This window comes from Porites lutea, chromosome 4 (assembly GCF_958299795.1).
Source record: "Porites lutea chromosome 4, jaPorLute2.1, whole genome shotgun sequence".
Classification (NCBI taxonomy): domain Eukaryota; kingdom Metazoa; phylum Cnidaria; class Anthozoa; order Scleractinia; family Poritidae; genus Porites; species Porites lutea.
In genome coordinates, this window is record NC_133204.1 from 7,853,398 (window position 1) to 7,880,879 (window position 27,482).

At 38.2% G+C, this 27,482-nt stretch overlaps 1 protein-coding gene across 1 annotated transcript; it reads left to right on the forward strand.

Moving 5' to 3' along the window:
* The first annotated feature begins 958 nt into the window (after positions 1–958).
* On the forward strand, positions 959–26,851 carry LOC140935607 (exocyst complex component 6B-like). The gene is made up of 31 exons (XM_073385171.1): positions 959–2,385; positions 2,512–2,677; positions 4,283–4,330; positions 4,453–4,543; positions 5,704–5,749; positions 5,863–5,925; positions 6,163–6,244; positions 6,565–6,624; positions 7,350–7,415; positions 7,677–7,751; positions 8,556–8,642; positions 9,460–9,506; positions 9,747–9,800; positions 11,994–12,066; positions 12,608–12,679; positions 13,455–13,504; positions 13,701–13,748; positions 14,337–14,442; positions 16,809–16,865; positions 17,480–17,532; positions 17,983–18,047; positions 18,314–18,360; positions 18,927–19,006; positions 19,437–19,491; positions 21,082–21,154; positions 21,675–21,781; positions 22,613–22,693; positions 23,262–23,322; positions 23,853–23,926; positions 24,568–24,680; positions 25,274–26,851. The coding sequence occupies exons 1-31, from the start codon at positions 2,294–2,296 to the stop codon at positions 25,404–25,406; spliced, it is 2,325 nt and encodes a 774-aa protein (XP_073241272.1). The 5' UTR covers positions 959–2,293; the 3' UTR covers positions 25,407–26,851.
* The last annotated feature ends 631 nt before the right edge of the window (positions 26,852–27,482 follow it).

Genomic DNA, 27,482 nt, shown 5'->3' on the forward strand with positions numbered 1-27,482 from the left:
AACACCTCTGACCCCAGCTTGTCAAGTTGGTGTTCACAAGGTCCCTGTGAAAAATAACACAAAGCTCAGGCTTTCTTGGTAAAGCAGAGGAGAAATAATTACTTTCATGTCTGTAAAAGACTATTTAGTACCAAAAAGCTGCCACCCAAACTCCTTCCCCTTCCCATTTCAATGCCTGCCTCACAGGGTATCTACAAAGTTTCAGAAAGGATAAACACAGTACAATTTATATGAATTATTGACCACGACTGAGGTCAAGATAACACTGATAACTAGCCGTCTCGACCAAAAAAGCTTGGTCAATAAAGCAGGGTTGTCAAAAGTAGCGGGCCGCTGGTGAAAATCGCCACCTGCTTGGTTAGTATCAGCCGGCTACTCCATTTAGCATTTCTCTACCAATGGCGTTTTTAAAATAAGATATCCCTGGACTGGACGCTTACTTTGACAACTCAGCCATCTACTTCAAAACTTTCTGACAACCTTGTAAAGGATTTATTAGATGGCAAGAGAGAATGATTCTGTCTTGTATATGGCCAAAAGGAGAAGTTATTCTTGCAGGAGTAATGCGGTGAAATCCCAAGTGGGTAAGATCGGCCAAACACCTTGCCCACTCATAAAATTCAGCCAGGTAATTATGTCTGATCTGATGTTTAAAAAATGGCTTACACTTCCAAAAGTAGCCCTCCTTAAGCTACGTGCAAACGGACACAACAACTCCCAATATTGTTGGCCTGAAAAATATTAGAATTTTATGGATAGTGTTGGCAGTGGTGTGCAAATGGATGCAACAACTCCCAACAATGTTGGGACATGCAGTGCATTATACCATAATATTGATAAATTGAAAGAATTTGCACAACTATATTGTGACACATATGAATGAAGTTCAAGGAGACCATGTGTAATGCACGTGTGTGGTCCCAACAATGTTGGCAGAGCTGTGCAAACGGATCTAACATCATTGCGCTATGCTTCGGCGATCACGCAACAAAAGAAATGTTGGGGGTTGCTGGCTCAAAAGTTTGACCGCTTTCAACAACATGCAACAGGCTGTGCAAATGGATGCAACATATAACATCCAACACTGTTGCACACATTTGCATGGGGCTTTAAGTGTAGACACCCTTTAATGTGTTACAGAGAAAATAGCTAGTATAGGAGGTGTCTGCATACATGCTAATTAAAAGTTTCCACTGAAATAAAGAGGTAAACAAAGCTGCCCATCAACCATTTGAGGACACTAAAGAAGTATTGATTTTAGATTTTCCAGAAAAATTGTGATTGGCAGCATGTAATGAGCAAAAGAAAAAAACAATTGTGAGTGCCCAACAGGATTTGAACCTTAAAATTTCCAAAATCCAGGTGGGCATTCCATTGCATTAACTTACGGAGGGCAAGCCATATACTAGGTTAATACACTAATTCAAATTTAATTGTAGATAGAAAAGTGGAGGGAACTGTACTAATTATTTATCAGTGTCAAATACAAAGCAGATAACCAAGAAATAAAAGTTTTGACTAACATCAGCCTCTCTAAAATTCAATGACAAGCATGTGCTGACTTTTCCTGACTTCTTCAATAATTTTTTCATATAAAATTAATTGCACACGTTATTTGTTCGACAAGCAGCAGTATATACATTGTTCAAAGTCATCTTGATTCCCCAAGACTTGCTGGGTCATGTTGTCAACAAAGGTGCGCTTACATGACGTAACAATTGGGCGAATTGCATCAGTATGTACCAACATCAGCTTCTACAATATCAAGTCTTGACCAAAGATTGTTGATTCTGTTCATTAAATTACCATCCATTTCAGACATTAAATCCCATCTTCCTCATGCATTCTTTATGTGCTTCAATGAGATCGCCACAATTTTCCTCACCGCGTTCGACAATGCAGGCGTCGCGCACTTTTTTCGTTTCTGGACAAGCACAGCATGCTCTCAGCTTCTTCTCCTCTTTTGGTTTTTCTTCAGGGGTTGCAGCAATTGCAGCACTCAATGCCTTCCCCGACATTATTCTTCCTTGCGTTCAAAAAATGAAAAAGACGATAGGGAATGGTTTTACGCAAACTTTCACTTTCACGAGGAAAAAAATTATGTAAGTTTTGTCGAATTCGTTTCCAAGTCTCGCGGGTATTTTAACTGGAAACGAGGCAAAAATGTAGCAGGAAACAGCTGTCACGCATGCTCATGCCTACCCTAGATTTTAAGATGGCGGATGTGTTAGTATGGGTTTTCCTGCAGCCTCATATAACGTGAGCTTGTCAAAATCAGCTCTCTCAAACTACCATGGCGGCAGAGCCAACAGTATCAAGCTCTCATGTGGAACACCTCCTAGCTGAGATTGAATCAAGTGACGGGCTCCTTGGACCAACGTTAAGGTGAACACAGTTGTTTTTTTTTTCTCGCAGAAAACTCCAGACTTTCTGTCGTGAAATGGAAACTTGTAATCGAGAAAGTGTTTCTTTGTTCATTTGGCTGAAATTCATTTTTTAAAACTAAAACAGAGCCGTGTATGATGGAGAGCAACATACAGAATTCATGGACAAGCTGGAGGAACGAATTCGAGTCCATGATAAGGAGATCGAACGAATGTGTAACTATCATTATCAAGGCTTCATTGAATCCGTAAACGAATTACTCAAAGTGCGAGGAGAAGCAAGGAAACTCAAGGTATTTGTGCATGTTATCAATGTCTTCAAAGTTTTAATCGTAATATTTATTCGCGGTAGTGAACTTTTTCACTAAGCTTTATTTCCACACCTTGTCCTTGGCGTTTGTTAACGAAAGAATTTCCTGGTCCCCTCTCCCAACTAAACAACGTTGGTTTGCAACCACTTGACAAGGCGGCCATGTCGGGGTTCAATACAACATAATTTTTTCTCTAAGAATTTACTTGAAAATAGAGTTTCGTTCCCAGAGGAGAGAAATGCTTTTGTTATTGACCACTAATATGGTCACCGTGCCCGGAGGGGGGGGGGGACTCTGCATATGAAAGGGGTGGGGATGCTCGTCGTCTCGCTTAGGGGTGTAAATTTTGGATTTTGGTCTCACTTAGGGTGTTTTGGGCAAAACGCCATCATGTTTAGCTGTGAAGGTCTTGTTTAGGGTTGCACACGAAAAAATATAAAATATATAACAATTATTCACCGAAGTGGAGGTGGCTAGTCCGGGATATTTACCGAACTGCGAAGCAGTGAGGTAAATATCCAGGACTAGCTACCGACACTGAGGTGAATAATTGTTTTAGTATATACTAAAACAGTGAGATAATTGAGCACAAAAATGACGATTTTTAACTCAAATAGTGTTGCCGATTACAATTTTGGCGCGTAATGACCGGGCGGCCGCGGCCGTCGCTTTTTCTTGCCGACAACTAAAACTTTTGAAGGCATTTGTTTAGCTCTTGCGGGGAAATTTCTTCAAAAGGAGTTGTGAATTCTTTTTGTATTTAAAATCATTCTATAAAAAAAGATTATTAAATTTAGTTTTAAGCTTATTTATGAACAACTCAACTAAATAAAGTAAGCAAGACTTAAGCTTAATTTGCATTTGTAAACAAAAAACTTTTTCACCGGTTTTATCGATAAATTCGTGTAAAAAAGACAAAGCTTTACCTGTTAAAACTTCCAATCCGAACTTCGTCACCTTCTTCGTGTATTTCGGAAACAGCTTGCTTGATTAGTTGTGAAATTTCTTTGTTTGTTTACGGCAGCAAACCGGGAAGGCATTTTGCTTGCAACTTAAGCGAGTTTGGCGTCGGTCGCTCGGAGGAACTGGAGGTGAATCAGTGAATAGTGCAGGATATTCACTGATTGAGTAGCCAATCAGAGCGCGCAAAAAACACTATCCACTGTTTTAGTATATACTAAATAATTATATATTGTCTGTGTTTTAAATGGTCCCTGTTAGGGGTCCAAAAAAGGTTGGGCCACGCCCAGATTGGTCTCCTTTAGGGGTTTAATTCAAAATTTCCAACGAGCATCCCCACCCCTTTCATATATGCGGAGGAGTCACTCTCCCCCCCCCCCCCCCGGACCGCCATGACATCACATGCAAGACAAGACAAGAACAAGCAAACCAGCAATACTGCACCTCCCTGATTAGTGATCTGTTTCTTGGAATGTATATACATAGATCCTTAACAAGTGTAGTTGTGGTAGTTTGTGAAAATATTCCTCAAACATTCTCCATATAAAATGCATGAGTATAAACTAGTAAGACTTCCTTCCATATTGTACAGTCTAATAGATTAAGAGACTTCGTCTTTTTAATCAGATGAAAGTAAAAGAAGTCAATGCAGCTATGCAGGAATCAGGACGTGAGGTCTGTATGATTATACCATGTATATTTACGTTGGTCCACTTACCAAGCATATGCTTCCTACCTACCTGTTACCATTATATCTTTCAGAGGAACTAAATGCTAATGTTCATTTTGATTTATAGCTGAGTAGCAAGTGTGAAAATTTAATTCATTGCCGCACAACTCAAAGGAACATTGTGTCAGCTATAGAAACTCTTAGCCTTTGCTTACCAGGTGAGCAGTGAATCCCAGGGGGTGGGGGGGGGGGGGTACTCCGGATTTCAAGTGACTGGGATAATCGAGTGGGTGCAAAAATTAAGACCCAAAAAAGTCCGTAGGGCTTTGAACAAAACCCCCAAAAATCTCTGGACCAAAAATTAACCCCCTTAAAAATCCCATGACGAATTTTCAAGCCTTTAAAAATTTCCAGAAAGCAAGAAAGATTTGGTTGTTCTTTATTTGCAGAATTGTTGCAGCCTGAATATGCGGGCACTACCACAAATCTTCAGATTGTTTTTAATACCCAAAAATTCCCTACTTAAATCAAGCCATCCAAAAAATACCAGCCAAATTTTCCTATCCAAAAAAATCCTGGAATCGAAAATTTCAAACCCCCCAAAATCCTTCTATCATCCCCGTCACTTGAAATCCTGAGTACTCCCCTGGGCAGTGAATAAAACAGCTAGGGAGATTTCCCTTTTTAATTAATCTCTCTTTTCACCATCAGGTTGCATAGAAAGTCGGTTTTATAGCTTGCCATCTGGGCAACCTTTAGCCAGCATGTACTAGCCCAAAAAATTTTTTGATGAGCAGGATTGATTACAGCTCTTCTGTAATTTTAATTCCCACCAAAAAAGAAAAACCCCTAAGAATTCACTAGCCTAATAGAAAAATCCAGTAGCCCCAGGCTATCGGAAATGACTTTCTTTGTACCCTGCACCATGTGGTGCATAAGGCCACACCTTGGGTTTAAAAAAGGCTTGTTTATAGTGGAAAGTGCACATAGATTATCCAGCTAGTTAACAGGCACTCTACTCTCATACTTAGAAACAAATACAAATACAACATAACAGGATTAAAAGCCCCAGCTGGCAGGAGGCAACCGGTTGGCTATTAACAAGCGAGGCTGAGGATTTGAACTCGGTATGACCCAGAGCAAATCCCAACAAGTGGCCAGAGCAGGACTTGAATCCGGGACCGCTGGATTGCGAGTCTGACATGATGATTAACTGAACCAGTTTCATTGGGCTCTTTCATAGTCATTATTATTTCATATCTTTGAGTATGTATTTATAGATGGAAGTACTTGTAAAATCTAGTATTTACATGTGGTTAAGAGAATGAATGTTTTGGAGACTTGAGTGAAAAACATGTTTGGTGTATTTCTCTTGCAGTGTTAGAGATGTATGCAAAACTCAAGGACCAGATGAAAAGCAGAAGGTTAGCCACCTCTCTACATGTATACATACTATTAAACAGTATTTTTTGCGGCCAATGAATTGTTTTAATTAAAATTGATTTTTGTGAGTACATGTACTTTCTTTTGTTTGCAGGTACTATCCAGCATTGAAAACTCTGGAGCAACTTGAACACACATATCTTCCACGGATCAAAAGGTGCCCTGTTATTAATTTTAATACTAATATTAATAGTCAGCCAAGGTAATAAAAACCTTCAGTTATTTTGTGGTACAGGTTTGTAAAAGTGAGGTCCTGTCCAGCCAGATGTTTTAGATATTCTGACAAAAACCAAAGCATCACCACTGTTTGGCCTCACTGTGACAACAATGTTTTTGCAGAATTTATTTCAATGAACTTCTATTAACCATAAGTATACTGTTGTGTGATTAACAGATTTAGATTTGCAGAGATTATGCAAAAAAGTATTCCTGTTCTACGGAAGCACATCAAAGAAGCATCAATGGCTGATCTGAGGGTAAGCCTCCTTGTAGACATACCGTATTTCAGATCAGTTCAAACTAAACAACTTGTTATTACAGTACTTATTACAAATAATTTAAGTTCAGTGATGTTAAGGAAGCGCTGTAAAATGATGTGGCATATTCTGGTGTTATTAATTAACTAAAATTCATTATTAAATTCTCACATTTGTTTGGCTTCTTCTTTATTAGTATTATTTCTGATATTGTTGAAAATAGTAAATCTGGAATAATATTGGTTGTCACAAGGATTGAGGCAGGTTTACAGATTTACCACATATACCATAATGTTGATATACATATTCTCATCTTGTAGGATTTTCTTGAGAAAATCAGGAAGGTCTCTGAGAAGTTGGGTTCAATTGCTATGAAGCAGGTTGGTTGCTAATAAACTATTTTTTTCATGAATTTCATGTCCAGAAACTGAGTGAAGCTTTTTAACATCAAAACCATGCACATTTCCAATGCAAGGCAAACCCACAATAATAGTGCTTACCCTGCCAATGGATCAATGACTGATTTCAGCTGTGTTGTTTTGCCGTTGAACATGAATTGAGCTAAATATGTGCGAACTTGTTGTCAGTGTTTTTGGCTATCCGTCAGCTGAATTTATGCTAAATATTATGCTTCCTAATAATAATTTATGCATTTAAGAATAAAACAGGACTATGAAACAAAAAAAAAGAAGAACAAGAAAAGAAAGAACGAAACAAGTAGGGGTCTTCACAACAGGATATCCACGGCTGTTCACACATCATTGTACTTCCTTACCCTGTCCAACATCCTTAACGTGCTTTTACAGTGAGTTTCCTGTGGGTTTGCAAACATATTTCTAGTCTCTGAAATACTCATATGTAGTTGTGTATTTTGGTGATGCAGCTGACTCTGTCTCAGACAGACTCCTTTGTTCTTAGTACTTCATAGGGTCCATTTTAGCCAGGTGCCTGTTAGGAGCGAATCTACTGCATTAATACTTTTTATTGAGACAAATAAAAGGCATTCAAAGAGCGTCACTACAAAAATGATTACAGCAAGCACAAAGGATTTTGTTACTTAACTAGGTTTTTATTGCTAAGTCAATGATGATCTTGTGTACTGTAGGCTATACAAAAAAACAACTTGACCCTCACGTCTGGTGTTGGCCTGAAGAAAAAAGGAGAGGATGAAGTGAGTACAGATGAATACCGAATTTATAGTAATGATATAAATAGGTTATTGCCCAAGTGTGTGGCCAAGATGGCTGGATATTTTGCCAAGTTTTTTTTTTTGCACTTCTTATGGACTAAGTGTCTTCTTTCAAGCAGTCTTATGTGGAATAAGCAAATTCTTTGGGGTTTTTCTATGACCATAATAGATAGATTATAGTTTGTACTGTCCTGTGGATTGTGGTTCCCTGTAATACATAATTATTATGTTTTTGTTTTGAAGGAGTTAGACAAGTCTGCTCAAGATTTGGTTGATTTTTCTCCTGTCTACAAATGCTTGTACATTTTTACTGTTGTTGTAAGTCAATTTGTTTATTTCTTCAATGTATAGAACAACTGGCAGCTTTTTTTCAGGACAGTGTTCAAGCAGCTAGAACTGAGAAAAATGACTTAACAAAAACTTATGTCTATGGTGTATTAAAGTTAAAATGAAATTCAGGTTAAAATGGTTGGAACCATTTTAAGAAGAAATTTTATTTTGATCCACAAAACCTACATTGACCATTATTTTGAATCTTTTTATGGTAGCCAGTTACTTTGTTGTAACAGTTAACCAGCTCCCTTGCTTTATAATGGAAGGTGGGTGCCTCTACTGGGCAGGGCCTTTACATTTGGAAGCCACCCCCTAGATAGAATCCGCCCCGATGGCTGGTAAATGCCCACAACCCAGCCATGAGCGTCCATTTCAGGCACCCATCACTCTGGGGAATCAGTGGAAGGAGACAGAGGGTAGGGAGGGTAGGGGAACACTAAAACATTTGCTTTAATTTGTTCCACATCAACACACGTACAGCCACTATGTAAACCACTCAAGAAAGAACTTGACATCCTGGCTTTGACGAAGCAACAATATTCTATGTGAGCCTAGATTTGTGAGTTTGGCTGCTGATTATGACCGCTGGAGACTGCTAAGCTCATCTGGTGGATGACTTTATTAAATTTATTATTTAACTAAATTTAAATGTACATAAGCAAAGAAATTTAGGCTGTTTACAGAGTTACATGTACAAATACATTACCTATGCATATGCAGACTACATTTTTAAAACAAAATAATATGATGAAAGATGAAAAGTTTGGCATGTTGTCTTTGTTTTCTAAGGGAGAACGAGAAACCTTTGACACTTACTACAGGAAGCAAAGAAGAAAACAAGCTAGACTAGCCTTAGAGCTCAATCATGGAACAAGGGTAGGTTTAATTGACATCAGTTATGTTTTGTTATAAGAATAATATTATAAGTCATAACAAATACTACTGTAACAGTAGTAGTACGTTGGGTTGGAGGTCAAAAATAATACCATACATTTCATGTATACTGTAAATCTGGTAGTTATGATATATGGATTTAGCCTAGGCTAAAGGCCAAGCTCCCGTTGGTAAAAGACTATTGCAAATCCACTTGGAGTTGAGCCTGCAATCGATTAAAAACTACTAACTTGTTAGCGGAGAAGTTAAAAAAACGTAACCGCGATGGGTCGACACCTGAGCCTGCAATACAGTCATGTGATACTAGTCAGTGGATACCCTGTTTTCATAGCTGGCAATAAAATTGACCACAACATGGATGTGCAATATTAGATTGCAGGCTCCCATACTAGCTAGAAAGTGTGACATTTTATATTGCTTTCCCTGTGGTCGGGACAGACAGTTGTTTGGCAGATGTATGGTCATGTGACTGGCAAATAAAAATTTCTCAGATGGATAGATTTCCAAATTTCCTTAGCTATGGGGCTCTACTATAAAGAAGATGAAATCCACAAAATCACTGTGATATTTAAACAGATGCTCAAACTAGTAGTAAAGCAGTAGGTGACCTCCGATAGTCTGGTGTTGTTCCAATTTCAATGGTTATACATCGTAAATCAAAGCATGTAAAACTCAACATTACATGTATGTTAGGGGAGTCACTTACAGTAGGCTATGACCTTATTCCACAGATCCCTTCAGTTGTATTTCACATGTCTGTGATGTGTAGAATTATTTTTCTTTGACTTTGTTTTGGCAGGATGCAAATATTGAAGCATATAAAGCTTATTTTCATCAAATTGTAGGGTAAGTCAGAGAAAAGAAAATGTCATTACATATTTTACATGCATAGCATGGCACAGCTAGTGTGTTTCTCTGGATGTTATTTTAATTTGTAATTGTAAAAAAATCGTTGATAAACAAAACCATTTTCCTTTTTCATTGCTCTGATTATTCATTTATCACAAAATGTGTGTTTTTAATTGTTTTTGTTACAATTTTATTAAATCATACTAGTACTTATTTCAGTTTTGTTTTCTTTGAAAGGTTTTTTGTTGTAGAGGATATAATTCTCCACACAACCAAAGGTCTAGTGACCAGGTATTGTAAAATAAATGATAAATATGTTATAGTTTATTTTTTATCTCAGGTAATTTTTGTTTTTCTTTTGTTTTTGGATATGTTAAGGTATGCTAATGAAGTTGAAACAAAGGAAACATAAAAATTACCTGAGATGAAAGATTAACTACAGCCTGTACGACATAAATACACAATGTATGTTATATTACTAACTGTGTATCATTACCTGCTCTGTTAAGGTATTTGCACAGGCAAATTTTCAACATTTTATTTTGCCCTCAAAATCTTTCTACAGTAAGTTCAGATGATGTAATATGCATATCTGGTGTTCTTTTTTGAATATACCTTGGCATTTAAGAGAAAATCTACTCAAAAATTGACTGATTTACCGGAAGTTAAAGAAAAATTTTCATTTCCGTTACTAAGGAAAAGGACGGCAGGAGCGCAATTTGACTCCTCTTTCCAGCATCAAGTTCTATTGATGCGCTGAACAAAATCTATTCACTGCTTGGATTCATTGACAAACTACAGCCGCTGTGTGTCCATCTTGATTTTTCTTGCTTCTGTTAAAGCTGTGATGACTAATATTACTTGCTTCTTGTCAAAATTTGTTATGTTCTTGAAATACACTCCGTTTTCCAGGGCTTATTATTGTTTTAAATTTACATTACATCGGTGTGTCTTCTCACCTGATATTTTCCGACAATTTTGCCGGGAGGGTAAAACGTTTTCTTGGCCCCTAATCCTCTGGTCTGTTTTTCTGCCAATTTCTTTCACTTTACAGAAGCAATTCTTTTCAATTTTGAATAAAACTCTTCTTCAATCTTCATACTTCGGCGCGCTTCACTGCATTAAAGCTGACACTGAGTAACGCATCTTCCGGAAATGCGTCACACCTAGCAACTGGTCACGTATCAAAATCCAAGGGGGCTATAGAGAGGTCATTTGGCATTTTCTTAGGCTTCCACGAGCATTTTACACAGCGGTGATTCAAAATGGCGGGCAAGAAGGTCTGTGATGGAAGTATCGAGGAAAAACAGTTGATTTTGAGAAGAAAATAAGCTTTTTCACACTGGAAAAGCGTTAATTACCGCGTGACCGATTTACCTTGACTTACGGGAACCAGTTTTTTGGAGGAATGGATCATTATTACTTCGTGAAATTTGGCAAATACACAAACAGCATGTTAATGAACAGATCTGTGTTTGACTAAAGGTTAGAATTGTCGTACAGCTGAGTTATTGATGTCAAAATATGGGTCAAATTACAAAATAGCAAATTGTGCCCTAGAGGCTGGATTAATTGGAGCTGTGTCGTGGTCAAACACAGAATTATTCTATCTTATGTCCTTATTTGTGTTACATTTCTCTTTTAACAATAACTCTAAGGATTCTTCTGAAATTTTGATTTTTCTCTTTCCGTGCCACCCTAGGGGGTAATTAAATTAACACCTTTTGGCTGACATGACATAGTTTATTTTGATATATTCTAGTTCCTCAAGAACTGAGGAATACTGTCAATGTAGTGACATATAGATATTATCCATAAAACAACCACTAAAAATGATGCAAAAGTGTGCAAAATTTGCCTGTGCAGATACCTTAACCCATTAAGTCCTAATAGTGACCAACAGCAATTTTCTCCTAATGATATCCATACATTGTCATGAGATGAGGTTATGAGAATTAATAAAATGATCACCTAAGAGAAAATGCTTTGATCTTTTATCAAATTCTCTTAACTAATTCTTAAAGGAAATGTATAGAGATCAGTTTGAAGAATTTGTATGTGGATATTGGGGCTTAAAGGGCATCTCTAAGACGTCCTTAATGGGGTGGAGTGGGAAGTGAGATTTGAAGTATAATAATTATTTGAACTGCGAAAAATGAGTCACTGAGACAGAATTTTTCCCCAGGAGTTGATTATAGCAAAACTTTAAAATGAAAGCAATCTACAAAAAAGTTAGACTAAGATTAAGGAAATTTGTTCCTTCTACCCTCTGGGACACACCCCTAAGTGCATGTCGTAGATCAGTTTACTTTTCCTACAGTTTGCAGGTGAGTTGCTTTGGGTTTTAAAATTAACAGAGAAGGTTTTTAAAATTTTTAATGCATTATCTTGCAAACTGGTTTTGGCACCTAGGTGATTCAAATCATGTACTGTTGTGATTTAATTTTGTTCTTAGTTTTAACACTATTTTCTGATGTTTTACAGATCAACAGTTGATGATCTTTGGGAAATGGCAGCTTCTAAAATTGCACCTGTCTTGCTTACATGTACACAGTCGGTAAGAGATAGATGTACTGTACAATGAATGTTGTGAGAACAAAGCCAGTAATTCTTAGTTTTTAATATAATTTAATCTTAGTGATAGACCACAAGCGGTTGTCCTTTGTTCCGCAGAGCCACACAGAGGGCGTGTGAAAAATTAAAGTAATGCCAATTACTGGCAAGAACGGAGGAGAGATTGGGGCGAGAGAGGAAAAAGGACTCCTCACATGTTATTGCATAAATTTTTCCGTGGCGCAAAAGAAAAATAAGAGACTGCTTGCAGTCTCTCTTAGTGTGGACCTCCGTCAAATCCACTAAATGTGATGGGGGCTTTCTCTATAGAGGTTATTTATTATTATTATTATTATTATTATTACTATTAACATGTCACTGCAACATGTCTTCTAGTGTGTCCTGGCCTTTAGATTTTTTAAGACACTGTACATGTATGCAGATGCCAATAAAATTTTTACTTGTTAAACATAAAAAGCGTGGCATATCTCTCTTCCTTGTGATAAATCCTTTACAGTGTAATCAATACACTTCTTCTTTTTCAGGCTTATTGTGAGGATCCGTCTCTGTTATTAAAAGTAAAAGAGCTCATTGTATGGTTTTGTCACACACTTTCGGTAGGTATCACACTGTTGAAGTGTTTGTTGACCTTCCATTTTTATCCTCTGAGTCTGTTCATTATTTATAGGAGGGGGTATGGGTAGGAAATTAAAAGAATTCTTTATTTTCACCTCTCCCCTTAGTTAATGTGGAGTTTTTTCTTCTCTTAGCTAATATGGGGAGGAATTTCAATATTCCCCAACTGTTAATGTGATTTCTATTAAAATTAAGTTACTGCATGCCTTTCCTCTGTAAATGGCTCGACTCTCGCATGGCTCAGATGACCTCGTAAAATGGCGATCCTGCTCCAGAAGAGATGTAAAAATAGTGTCCCCAACAGCACTTTTGTGGTAAACGCATTAACCCTTGAATTGCCTTTAACCCTTCAAGTCCCAAAAGGAACAAACGTTGATTTTCTCATTAACAATATCAATACATAATCAATAGAAAGGGTTAGTAGAAGAGCCACTTTCGAGTTCCAAAAACCCTCACTTTCAAAAAGAAGGCAAGTGCACAACCTTTCTTGTGTTAATGAGTTTTATTGGCTTGAGAATGAAAAATCATTTCCATATCAAAGGCTGAGCACTTACATGTAACCTTGTTTTGATAAAGAGGCCCGGGGGAACTCGGAAATGGCTTATTGATCACCATAGCTGGGAAAATGCTTTGATCTTTTAACAACTTCTCTCCACTAATTCCCCAACAAAATTTGCGATGAACAGTCTGGAGTAATTTTATGTGGATACTGGGACTTGAAGGGTTAAAGATGTTTTGTTTTCTTGTTTTTTTTAGGGGTTTGGATTTAATGTAAATAAAATTTTTGAAGTCCTTCTTGAAATGAGGTGAGTGAGCTTGAAAATAATGCAACAGTGTTCCAAACTCGTTGATCATGCACTCTACCTTTAACTAAAGTTTTTTTTTATTTCTGTATCCTGGTTTATTTGTTGATGTTGTGTTGCTCAAGAAAATATCCCTAATATTTCTAAACTACAGGACATGTACAGTCTGTACTAAATATGTTTCCTGTCATCTCTCTAGGCATCAGTACAATGAAACTTTATCAAAAGATTGGGAAGCTATATTCAAGTAAGTTGATTTATTGAGCAATGTGTTTTTATCTTATCTCTTGTGCTTTCATGTTCACGATCATTCTTTTATCTTATTTGTCCTAATGTCTTTATTGTAGTTCGTTCTATTTTTCTTCCCTTTCTTACTCACTCTTCTCTATTTTTTTTCTTTTTCCATATCCTCATCTTCTTTGCCCTTTAATTAATTTTAGGTGTGTCCCTCAAATTCATTTGCTCACGGTTATTTTTTGGATCAATGTTGTACATTATTATCTTTGGACTTTCAGGGAACCAACCAAAAGTCAGAACTGGTGGTTTGGACTGGTCATTTTGAAAACGAAACAGGCTTTTGTTGAGAGTTTTCATCTAAAAGCCCAGCACTCTCATGCATACTATTTGGGAACAGACAGATCTAGCTGAAGTACTTCTGATTAGTAAATGGAATTCTCTTTCCTGATTGGAGGGGGGGGGGGGGGGGGGGTCTGGCCAGTCTTTTCTGACAAGTGGAAAATGCCCGAAGTGTTTACTAGTCTGCAGACAACAAGGTGCCAGTTGATAATGCATTTTTAAATTAAACATTTTTTTGATGTTGCTTGTACTTGTGTAGGCAAATTTTTGATGAAGATAATTACACGCCAATAAGCTGCAAGGATGAAAGTGAATACAGTGCTGTTTTAAGAGAGTTTCCTTTTGATGATCCAGAGATGGCTCAGGTGAGATCTGTTGTTCAAAACAGATAACCTTGTTCCTCCAAATAGAAGACACTTTAATGACTCCAGATCAAGGTGTCTTGTGATCTAAAAACAAAAATTAAGTTAGCAATGTTAAGAGCTCGTAAGTGAAAGATCTGCAAACTTGGGTTACTACTCTTCCTTCATTTTAAGGTGGCTCGACTGGATTTTTTTGGGGGGATACCTCCCAAGTTTGAGCATTAACTACGTCGCCATAAGTAACGACATGGGAAAAAGATTACCACAACTGTATTATATAAAGATGAAAATTTCTTATGATCTGGGTTTTATTGCAATCGGAGTCGCCATAGCAACGTAAAGACGCCATTACGTTTTTTATTTATCTTTGTGTTTCTCTGTACCAAGAGTTTTTTTAAGAAATCGCTTTAGGGAGTATGTACCTGCTATAATTGCCTCAATTATATCAAAGTTTGAACAAATTCTATGAGAGCGTTTTCGAAATATTTTGAAACGAAGATTTAAGCATCATAAAAACAGTGAAATAGCATGCTATCCACACAATAAGCTATTTTTTTAAGAAAATGATAAGCTTTGGAAACGCGGCTTCATCTTATAGTGGTTTGATTCCATTGAAAACTGCGTACAAGAAAAGAGGGGAATTGTACTGGGCGATCGCGTGTAAGAAGAATTTTATTAACTTGCATTCCGCTGCTTTTGTTACAGTTTCTGTACGTAATTTGGTCCATGCCTACAATTTTCGCATTTTTCAAAAAGCCGCTCGATAAATTTTTTTTATAAATTTGACAATCCCTTGATCAATTGCCAATAAATATACCCTGCAAGTTTCAAGAACATTGAAAACAGAGAAGGCTTTTAAATAGGGCCTCAAATATAAACAATTTTTGCCCCAGGTTTTGTGTTTACAAGTGAGCGTTCTCATTATTCACTGGCATTGTTTCCAAGTTTCATATGCACGTGCACATTTAGCAAAAAGAAATAAATTTGCATCAAAAAGAGCTCTCGATTACTTTCGGAAGAAATATCCGGAATATGCTAATAATTGGCTTGTGTCACAGATAGCAGTGAGAGCCGAGACGGTGAACGTCACGGCTCATCTTGTAGGATGCAATACTTAGTTATCTTCCTCGGGTTACAACATCACAGCAACTCTCACAAACAGTTGATGTGATGTTATAATATATCACTAATTTCTTTACCTGGTATTAGCATATTCGGGAGATTTAACCGAGGGTCCTTTTTAATGCAAATTCTATCTTTTTGCTAAATGTGCACGTGCATATGAAACTTGGAAACCATGCCAGTGAATAATGAGGACGCTCACTTGTAAACACAAAATCTCGGGGGGAAATTGGTTATATTTGAGGCCCTATTTAAAAGCCTTCTCTGTTTTCAATGTTCTTGAAACTTGCAGGGTATATTTATAGACGATTGATCTCGGGATTGTCAAATTTATAAAAAAATTTATCGAGCGGTTTTTTGAAAAATGCGAAATTTGTAGGCATGGACCAAATTACGTGCAAAAACAGCAACAAAAGCAGCTGAATGCAAGTTACTAAAATTCTTCTTACTCGCGATCGTTCGGAGCAATTCTCCTCTTTTTTTGTACGCAGTTTTCAATGGAATCAAACTACTAGGAGATGAAGCCGCGTTTCCCATGCTTATCATTTTCTTAAAAATTTAGCTAATTATGTGGATAGCATGCTATTTCACTGTTTTTATGATACTTAAAACTTCGTTTCAAAATATCTCAAAAACGCTCTCATAGAATTTGTTCAAACTTTACCATAATTGAGACAATTATGGCAGGTACAAACTCCTTTAAGCGATTTCTTAAAAAAACTCTTGGTACAGAGAAACACAAAGATAAATAAAAAACGTAATGACGTCGTTACGTTGCTATGGCGACTCCGATTGCAATAAAACCCAGATCATAAGAAATTTTCATCTTTATATAGTACAGTTGTAGTAATCTTTTTCCCATACCTTTACTCATGGCGACGTAGTTAATGCTCAAACTTGGGAGGTATCCCCCCCAAAAAATCCAGTCAAGCCACCTTAAGTTGCAAGAATTTGAATACCACCGACATGTGCATTTATCAGCAAGTTAAACTGGAAAACTGCCTGCTGGACTGCACGTTGCAGCTTATATGTGGTTGCGATACCTGGTTGTTTTTTTCTAAAGAAGTTAGTTTAGACACACATTTAACCATTCACAATGTAGTTTTTATTTGGTCATTATATGCTTCTGTGGCAAAAAACTCTGTTTTTGTTCAAGATTTTTGCATGCATATTACAAACCAGCTGAGTAAGTAACATTGACTCACTAAATTTGAGACATTTCTCTAATTTTACATTCAATTTTCTAGGATAACTTTCCAAGACAGCTGCCATTTTCTGAAGGAGTGGTAAAGGTTTATAAAGAGGTAACACTGATTTTTCTTTGTTCTAAATGAGAACGAATCCAGTGAATTGTACAATCTCTCAGATGGGAGTGGGGCATGTTGGGGCTATTTTTTTGACCAGTTGTTGATCTCAAGAATGTCAAAAAGCAGTAGGCTTAACATCCATTACAAGAACTGTTCATGTTCAGCACAGTCATTTGTAAACTTCTTTAAAATGATGGTTTCTGGGGTCTTAAACGTACAATAGTGAATTTTTCTTTTTCTTTTCATTAATGGTTTTGCTCCCTAGAAGAATTCAACTCCAAGAAAATGCATCTATGCTTGAAATGCTATGCCAGTTGAAATAATCGCAATGAAATTAGCTTTAGATAACAGCCGACATTTGGCGATAGCACCAACTGTTTTCCCGTGAAATGACGTGAGAAATGAGCGCAGAAATTCCATATTGATGACGTGTCACTACCCAGATCTGAGTAGTGCTTCTGATTCGTCGTGCTTAACGGGAAATTTGTTTCAACCAATCAGGAGCACTAACCAGATCTAGGTAGTGACTTTAGTGACAGTGCATTTAGCAAGGGTATGATGTTGGGACAGATGCTTTTAGATTAACCATGGTGATTTGTTTTCTGTGACAGGTTAAAAGGTACATCAATTCATGTTTAAAATTCAATGAAAACCTCAATGTCAGGTAAGGTTGGTGCACTATGCTGCTCTGTATTCTGAAATGGAGTCATGTGGCACGTTGTTTTTGTTAATTTTTTAAACGTGGCTTTCATTGGGCAGTTATTGTGTACATTTACACAGTTGTTTTACATTAATGGGTTTGGATGAAGTACTAAAATAATTTAAAGGAACCATTTCCATAACCATGACTTAAGGACATGAAATGTTGTTACATTATTAGCATATTAGACATCATTAATATACGGTAGGCTATTAACCCCCAACCTCCCCCCCGAATTTGTAAAAGTAGGGTCTCAACGGCTTTTTTTGTACCTCAAATCACCAGGGAATCTTTCACAATGATCTTCTTTTTAATGTTGTTGAAGCACTATGCAAACTTTAAATGTTTGCTTTAACTGCAGATATGATAATCCTTTTAATGAGCCTGATTTCTATTGATTCTATTCTTTTCTAGTCAAACTGAGATTGGTGATTCAGTGCGGAAATCTACCAATTTGCTGCTAACAAGAACTTTAAATGGTGAGTGTAATTTTATGCAAAGATTATATGTGTGACATGTGTCTTATTAGCCCTTGTGTACAAAACTTTTTTTTAAAATAAGAACCTGTTTCAAATATTTGGCTAAACAGGTTTTTGTATAGAGAAGGCCTGACTGGCAAATTTAGCCTAACGGGTTCTTCAAAACTAGGTTCCTACTGGCCGTTTTTTACTGTATTTGTTAAGATAAATGATCTCATGTCTTTGTGAGAGGTGACTTTTAACTTTAAGAGTTTGTTACCTTTCAGCTTGTGTCACATCAGTTATCAGAAAACCAGGAATGTCAATTCCTCAGGTTTGTTAATCTCATTGTCTTTCGTCTGTAGTTATCATTTCTACGGCTCTCTTGATGTGAAACACCAAAGTGCACAAGTTTATGCTTTATGCTTTAGCTCTAAAGAGTATTCCAAAAGTATCGCTAGAGAATATGGTTTCATTTGAATGGTCACACCACAGTTTATTCGCAAACCCAAAAGTTACAACTGTCACTTTATAGAATTTCATCCACAGACTAGAAAGGTAGAACTACATACGTAGTAATTATTGGATGAGGCTGATTGTGATCGGAAGAATCATGCTGATCGAGTTTGGTGTTATGTGCTGAGGCCGAACGCCTAAGAATAATTGGCTGGGGGATTTGAGCCAATTAGAAACGGAGAAATATTCAGTTGAATGAATAACAATATTAAATGGCAGTATCTGAACGTCCTGCTGGAGAGCTGTCATTTGAATATTACACCACATGATTTCATCCATACAGTGAAAAGCCAGTGGTGTATGTGTTATATCAGGCACAACATGCAGTGTCAACTAATATGCATTTGCCATTGGCTCAATCAAATGTTTATTAATTTACTTCAGTTGGTTCAAATGTCCATCAACAGTATTCATTTGGAAGGAGCCTGTAATCATCTTGAGGAGTATGTCACTGCCGTCACAGGGTAAGAACGTTTTTCATCTTATGGTGTTTGGCAGCTGCTGTGGAGTAGAATAGCCAAACATTTGAGCCTCTATTAGTCTTTTCCACGGATACAGATCGTAGGGACGGCGGAAAGAAAAGTGATCTACCAAAAAAATGAGGGAGTAGAGGTAGGGAGAGTCTCGACGTCGTTCGCTAAAGGTTTGTGTTGCGAACCGAAATATCGGGCAAATATAATCCACCATTTTACTTTTGTTTTCTTTCTATATTGCATTCTTACTTTCTTACTTGCTATATGGCTATCTTTACTTTCTATAGTACAGCTGTTGTGAATACACTTGTTTAGGTGTACTGTGGGTTTTAACGATTCTTTTTGTCAGATTTATTGCTATCAGTTAAGGCAAAACTGAGCTGTACAACAAAAGTGTTTTCTGTTTTTTTTTTTTGTTCAGCACCTCCAGTGAGAGGATAAACGTTTCTCGTGTCTACGGTCTGTCATCTTTCAAGGTAAGTCTGTCCAGCAAGCTGTAAGAGAAATTCCTTTCCTATATCTGTAAACCAAAGCTTTAGCTGTTCCTCACACCAACTGAAATGAGTTACTGAACAGTTACTGCCAAAGCGCAGTGGGCGTAAGTAGAATATCCATCACTTTACCAGCACTGACGCGAATAATTGCGTGTACATACGTATACTGCACAGAGTATCAAGCGGCCCGAATATTTCCTCTTTTTATTTTCAAACTACACACAAATTGGCAAAATCTTACTCGAGTCTCCTCATCCGGATAGAAGGGTTCCTCGCTGTTCACCTTCAATCTGGGCAATCAGATTAGTTTTGTGTTATTCAATATTTATTCGTGATTCAGGGCTTGTTAGTCTAGCTTGCGTAAGCAGCGAGACTCATAATCTGCAACGCGTGTTTCTTCGTATTTAGGACACAAAATGGGGGGTCATTGTACCAGGTGTTCCTAGCGGAGACCGTGGAAACTGGGACTAAGCATCGTGGCGTGATCGAAGCCACGCATGTTTTGCTAGGAAAGCTTAGGAAAGATTAAATTTAGAGCTTTTCCGAAAGGTGTCGGTCCGCGAATTCTATCGCTTCAAAGCGTTGATTACTTTGGAACAAGTGAACACTACTGAGTTGTCGAAAAAAAATAAGAATCTTAATTAGAAAAACTGCGATGGTCGGGTGTTCTAAACTTTCTTTTTATGCAAATGGGTCTTGTGATGAGCGTGCGGTTTATTTTCGGGGATGATTGAAATGATGTGCCATGTAAATCACTTCTCTGATCTCTGGCAATGATGTAATTTCTCTGGAATCGAGGCCCTTGAATTTTCGTGTATTTATACGCGCATATGGCCTGCTACCGCAGACGTATTTCCGGTCGTCGCTAACACGCGTACTAAATCAGTTCAGAAACAAATAAAAAGTATCGACGAAGATAAAGAAGGAAGTAAAAACCTTTAGCGAGTGAGACTGAACGCTGCTCTAAGAGCGTTCTTGTTATACAGTAAAAACCCGCGACTTAGGGCCTGTTTACATGGAGTGGGGGACCCCGGTCTAGTGGGGTTGGTTTCTTTTGTTTTCACGCTCTAGGGGACACAAAACAAAAAAAAACCTACCCCACTAGACCGGGGTCCCCCACTTCATGTAAACAGGGTCTTGGAACCTGGGCCCAGTTGTTCAAACGCCAGTTAGCGCTAACCCAGGGTTACATTTTAACCCGGGCTTCTTTTTCTTTTTACCAGAAACACTCTTTCGGATAATTTTTTTTATTCTTTTTAGAGTATCCAATCATCAAATTGTAGGCAAAGAGAATTAAACTGAATTTGTTTTTTTAAGCTCTCATATCTGAGTCAAAAATTTCGCGCTGACCCTGGGTTATCTTAACCCAAAACTGGTTTTTAAGAACCTGTTATGCTAAAATTATATTCTTGCAAATGATCATCGCGTTAATTACTTCTCTCTTTTGAAGCCGTTCTCTGGTTTGTATAGAGTAAAGTAGAGAAAGAGTTCGTTTTTCAGTTGTAGTGAGATTTAATTTTTAGAACGGAAATTATCGGTATTGTTGTTAAGTTTTATGTCCTTTGATATCAGGATATGAGAGCTGAGGCTGAGCAGCAAGTTTATGACAGACTGAACATGAAAATAGGAGAATTTATCGACTTAGGTTTGTATAATAACACTGATTCATCTTGGCGCAATAACGTACAAAAAAAGCGCCCCAAGAGGCCCACCTGCCCCACCATTTCCTTGAATGATTAATAATCTTCTGTGAAACCTCGTTGTGGGAACGAGGTTGCCGTTTGTGAACTGGGAGCAAGGTCGGTGCAGTGTTGAGTGCACTCGATTGTTACTAATGCGGCCTGGGTACGAATCCCGTAGGCGGCGCCATTGTTGTTGCTTTTCGCCTCTGCTCTAAGCGGTTTATGTCCGTGTACGTCGATTTTCCTCCTGCTCAAAAACTAATTCTTCCAATTAATTGAATCAGGAATGATAAAGAACCACTATGTCGAAACCTATACCCTGTCCACAGACGTTTTTCCTTTTTTTCCGGCGAATTTTGCAACTAACTCCCGATCCCCACCTCAAGCGCTAGCGGCCAAAAAATCCCCCGTGATTTATATTTTCATACGCGCGCTCGACGATCGGTGAGGTGTACTAAAAAACGTTCTGCATATGTTTTGCAGCAAATTATAACTGGGTCCCCGAGAAGGCCAGATTGCGTGCCAGTAGCTATTTAGTAGATCTTCTGGACTATCTCCAAACCACGTTTTTAAACTTCACAACGTTACCGGTAAGTTGACCGACCACTTCTTGTTTCCTTGGTAAAACTTGGTTTCCATATAATCGTCCACCAGTCGTTCTTAAAAAGTGTTCCGGTTATGGAGACGATGCCCGGATTCCGGGAAGCAACTATAGTGTCACGCCATTTGCTGTTGTTAAAAGCAATGTCACGCTATTTGCTATGCAATTTGCCATGTTGTTAGAAGCTAAGTCACGCTGTTTGCTACGTTGTTAAAAGCTATGTCACGTTATTTGCCATGTTATTGAAAGCTATGTCACGCTATTTGCCATGTTGTTAAAAGGTATGTAACGCTATTTGAGCTTTGTCATGCTATTTGCTATGTTGTTAAAGCTATGTCACGCTATTTACTGTTTTTAAAAAGCTAAATCGTGTTGTCGAATTAAAAGTCACTGAAATTGTTTCCTGTCGCCTCTTGCTAAGGATGGCATGGGTGGACATGGATCGAAACTTGAAAAAGTTGAACCCGTGTTTTCAAGTTTTAATGCAATGCCTGCAAAAGACGCACCAAACAATATTACGGTTGGTGCTCCCTGATGAAATATGTTTGGTATCTTCTTCATGATCTACAGGAGCATTTTGTGTATGCGTAAAGTAGCCTGTGTACAGACGTCCCCTCCTCCCTCAGGAAAAAATCGGGAGAGGGTCCCCTCTCCCGATTTTTTCCTGAAGGAGGAGGGGACGTCTGTACACAGGCTAGGGTAAAGATAGCAAACAGTAACATTTCAAGCACAGAAGTGGCCTGAAAAAGCAACATCGTTGTGACATAGCTCCTTTAAACTTCAGCGTTGACATGTTTGTTGTGGTATTTGTGCCTTGCAGGGCAATGTGGCACAGACTGCATGTATGTCTTCTTGTAAATATTTGGCCACCAAGCTCAGAGAGATGCTACTGGATGAGGAGGTAAGACTTCAGTCTGTGTTCATTAGAGCGATTTTTGTATGACCTTGAAAAATGGTTTCGGTAAGTGCTCGTTATTTCTTTTATCAACCAATGGATGAAAAGATCAAAACATGGACTCTCCGTTTTCCCGCCAAAGAAAACCTTTATATGGAGAAGGCATTGTTCGATTGGCCAATCGTGTTGTAGTATGACTTCAAAGCGAAGTATCGTTTGATTTCTAGAAAGTTCTCGGGCATGAAGTTTTTTCACCCGAGCGTTCGTCTAACCAAACAAAAGCCACGCGAGTTTGTATCCGTTCGATAAACCAATCAAATCGCTCTATTTCCGTTCGCCTGTTGTTTCTGTTTTGTTCGCGCGTTTTCATTTCAAGGTTATACGAAAATCGATCTATCGTTAATTTGCTAGATCTGAGTAGATCCAATAGTTGTTTTGAAGTTTTCTCGATTGAATTGGTTGCTTCTCCTTTAGTCTTGATATAATTCTTAAGTATCAGGTTTTTTTATGGCTTGACCAAACCTTTCTTTAATTAACGTCTCAGTAACTAATTGTGTTCCTCCACTGTTTCCAGGTGAAGCACATGAATGCTCATGGCTTGGAGGGTTTCAATCAGGATCTTAGAAAGTGCGAAGGTAAACTGATTTTTACTCATCCCCTTTGGGCGATTTGGCGAGACCGTATTTCGCGGGGTTTTATTTTTGCTATTTCAATAGGCAATTATGAAAAAAGGACATTAAATTTCAAGACTCAAGCATTCTCAATTAACTATATTTTATTTTTCAAAAAGTCTGAACCTATTAAAATTTCTAGATTAAGTGGAACAAACGAAACACATATTAAAGAATCTCTACATGTAGATTCTCTCCTCCATATGTGAAAAAATATATGCCATACAAAATGGAACTTCCCAGTAGAACCAGTTAATAATGTGGAAGATGTACATTTTAAAGATGCAAAAAGTAGTAACGTTCCCAACGATTTTGACGATGATTGTAGTTTATTCGCGTTTCTTCCCTCAATGTCCCGCCCCCCCCCCCCCCCCCCCCTATTTAAATTCATACGCTGTGACGGAGCCTGGGAAAGAATTAGCAGGCTTGTACTTGAATACTCACTTAAATCAAATAAAGTGTAGATTGGATGCGTGAATAAACCCTTCTTTCAGAGTTCGTCAACTCAAATCCCGTGGAAGGAATAAGTGATGGCATCCTGCAGATGACATTTATGGAACTCAGACAGGTACCGTTGATTTCATAGTATCCTAGGATGTTTGTGTGTTAAAATACAGTTCATTGGCTGAACGGTATTGGAACATTGTTGTCTTATTTTGTTTGGTTTTACAAAATATTTTTTGTCAAAGACGCTCCATCGTTTTCTAATTATTGAGGGCTTTTAAAATGTGTTAGTGCTTTATGACATCGGGAAAAAAGTATCTCCTGGATAAACCAAAGAGAGTTACCCTGCGAGCAGAAGCTACATTTCCGCGTTATTATGAGCTCGCAGGGTGTGTTCGTATGCGAGAATTTGGTGCAAAGGGATGCATGAAAGCTCAGCAAGACTCACGCAATGTTCTAAACCGGTCAAGAACAATTTATTCGTCCAAATGTCTGGACGGATTTGAACGGTGGTCGGCAGAGGCTACTTTTTGCACGCCAGCTCATACCACGAAAATGTAGCCTCTGCTCGCACGGTACAGAGAGTTGGTAAACACAACCAAAGTGAAGGCGAGGAAAATCTCAACATCACTCTTTAACTTTTAAGACTGCCTAGAAAAAACATAACACAATGTAAAAGTTACTGGCATTGTTAAGTTACTGTCTAGTAAACTTGAGCCCAAGTAGTGATGTTGAATGGTTTGTTTGTTTTCTGTTGCTAATCAGTTGATAGATTTGCTGTTAAATGAAGACTGGTCTACATACTTTGCTGATCATGGCACTACCACCAGTAAATACAGTCGAGTTAACCCCAGCGTGGTAATAAAACTCCTAGAGAAGTAAGTGACGTAAGAATCTGTGGGGTGGATAGGGTGGGTGGGGTGTGTGGACTCAAATGTTAGTGAGGATAGCTTTGCTGATCATTGCTTTGCCACGAGTAAATACAGTCGAGTGAACCCCAGCGTGGTAATAAAATTCTTAGAGAAGTAAGTGACGTAAGAATCTGTGGGGTGGGTGGGGTAGCTGGACTTAACTTTTAGTAAGGATAGCTTTTCTAGTGCAAAGTTTTTGTTTGACCAAGAAAAAAATGTCACCACATATTTTTCTATTGACACTACCAACGAAAGGTATCAAGCAAAAGGGCCAATGTAAATAGTCCAAACAAAACTTGCTTTATCTGAGTTGTGTCCTCTTCGTTATAAACTTCCTCCCGATTTTAAAGGAACAAGATGGTCAGTGCGGCGAGAATTGAAATTGGGACCCGCTGATTTCAGATGCATCGTCTTAGTCAAGCGGATAATGGTACCCTTATAAAATGGTTGCGTGAATTTTACAAGTTTGAGTGCCGTGTTTAAGTTCCCTTAATAGTAAACAGAGATGTCATTTTAAACGCATGTTTCTTGAATCTGATTCTTATTTTTTTTGCTCCTAGGATGATGGACACGGGAAAGAAACGAATGTTAGCGATAAAAAAGGCCGACCGAGAGCGTAAAAAACTCAATGAGACAATTCTGAAAAGACTGAAAACCCTTGATGCGGAAGCTTCGGGAGCGTCGATGATGTAATGTGCTCTACACTCGGGCAACAACGATGCAACAGTCGTACCTGTCAACAAAGGTGTGAAGAATAGCTGTAAGAGATGAAAGATCGTGGCGACATCTCTTTCGAAGATGACATTTCAGCGACAAATCATGTGCAGTGCAAACAGTGACGCTTAGGAGGAAAAAATATTGCGGGGACATGAGTCCAGTTCTCGGACCAAAGAATTCTGATTGATGTCCTATGAAGCTCACTGCAGTTTACAGCAAAGTTTTATATTGATAGTTACAGAGCCCTAAGTATACTCATCAGCCCCAGTTTGACTCTCACTGTTGTCCAATGTTTGATTATCCCGGCGCAAACGTTTTGCTGGGCAGGGCTTAATGACCCCTACCCAGGGTGCAAAGAAAATCATTTTTACAGCTTGCCATTCGGGCAAGCTGAAGCTAGCATTTACTAGCCCAGACGTCATTTCAACTAGCCCCCAAAGCTTTTCGTCGAGCAAAATTGATTACACACTTCTTCTGTTATTCGAATTCCTCGAAGAACATCACTTGCCCGTCGGGCAAGTTAAAAACAGAATTCACTAGCCCGATAGCAAAATCCACTAGCCCCGGGCTATCGGACACTACTTTCTTTGCACACTGCCTACCAGAACGTTTCGCAATGTTAGTCTAAATCCCGTCTTGTGGCTGTTTCACACCACCTTACAACAACGTGAGATTTTGTAACATGTTGAGAAGAGTTTAACCTCTTTTTAAGCTTTGTCTCAGCTTTGTCACAGTTCTCTTGTCCTCGAAAAGTTGAGGCTGATCTTTGTCCACCTCGTACATGCGCAGTGTAACTAATTTAGTAGCCTGCGAACGGCAGACGTTTCTTCTCGCTCATCGCCGCTGAGGGACGTGGAGAAACGTCTGCCGTTCGCAGGCTACTATTAAATTTAGCGCATGCCGGTGTAACGTGTTTCACCCTTGATGATAAATCTGTTCATGGGAACGCCGTGATTGTTTGATCCTGCATGGTTTCAATCTTCTTTCAGCAAATATTGTGAGAATTTGTGGCTGTCTGACCTGGGCTTAGAAGAAAACGAAGCTTTCCCAAATTACAAATAATTAGTAGCAAGAGAAAATGAGGAATTTTCCACATGTTATCTTAACCACCAAATAAGTCTATGAACTTGTTTTGAATTTTTTTCGTAAATAATGAATGGCTTAAGAAGCTTAACCGGACATTCGAAAAGGTGAAGAAAACCTTACTATGGAAAACGTTAAGAGGGTTTGTGGGAATAAATTCATTTAGTTTTTGTTCAAAATTGAAATTTTAACTACTTTTGTATGACAAATTTTATAAGTTTACAAAATAATGAATATTGTGTACAGACTATTCTCATGCATATAATTAGGTTAACAAATGTTATCTGGTAATGTAAAAATAAATAGGCTGCAGTCAATTATTAAACATTTTAAGTCAGGATGGTATGTATGTGTGTTTAATGGCTTTGACCTCCTAAATAAAATGACCCTGGGAGAGACTAGAGTGGATACCCCAAATCAGTTTCGTGCCCACTCGAAAAACCATCTGTTATAGTATAGATGGCAAAGGCAGAGAACTGGAACTAGTGGTCACACGGTTGGCCGAGAGGGCTTGGTTCACTAAATCCCAATCTCTTCTTTTCCATTAGATCCCATCGAGCGTAACCCCTTCTGACACCCGCATGAAATTTACTCAAGGTAGTTTTCCCCAATACTAATTAGGGTTAAGCACTGCCTTTTAGAACTTTTACAGATTAGGGTTAAGCACTGTTTCGAAACTGGTTAGGTTCTTTTTTGGCTTGGGGTTGATGCTACATTTACTTAAATTATTCCACCTCCATCTTTCAAATCCTCAGATCGGTGCCAGGCAGCTTCTATCCGTTACAGAAAACACGCATAAATCACCGTTTTTATGTGTGAACAGAAGCCCAATCCTGTAGGGTTTTCGCGCAGGCGCAAAAGCTATCCGGTATACTGTGAACATGGCTACGCCAACGAGAATGCAAACAAAGGCTGAACGTGCGTCACACTTTTTCGTACATTTGTTTGCCTTCACTGCACATGGAGGAC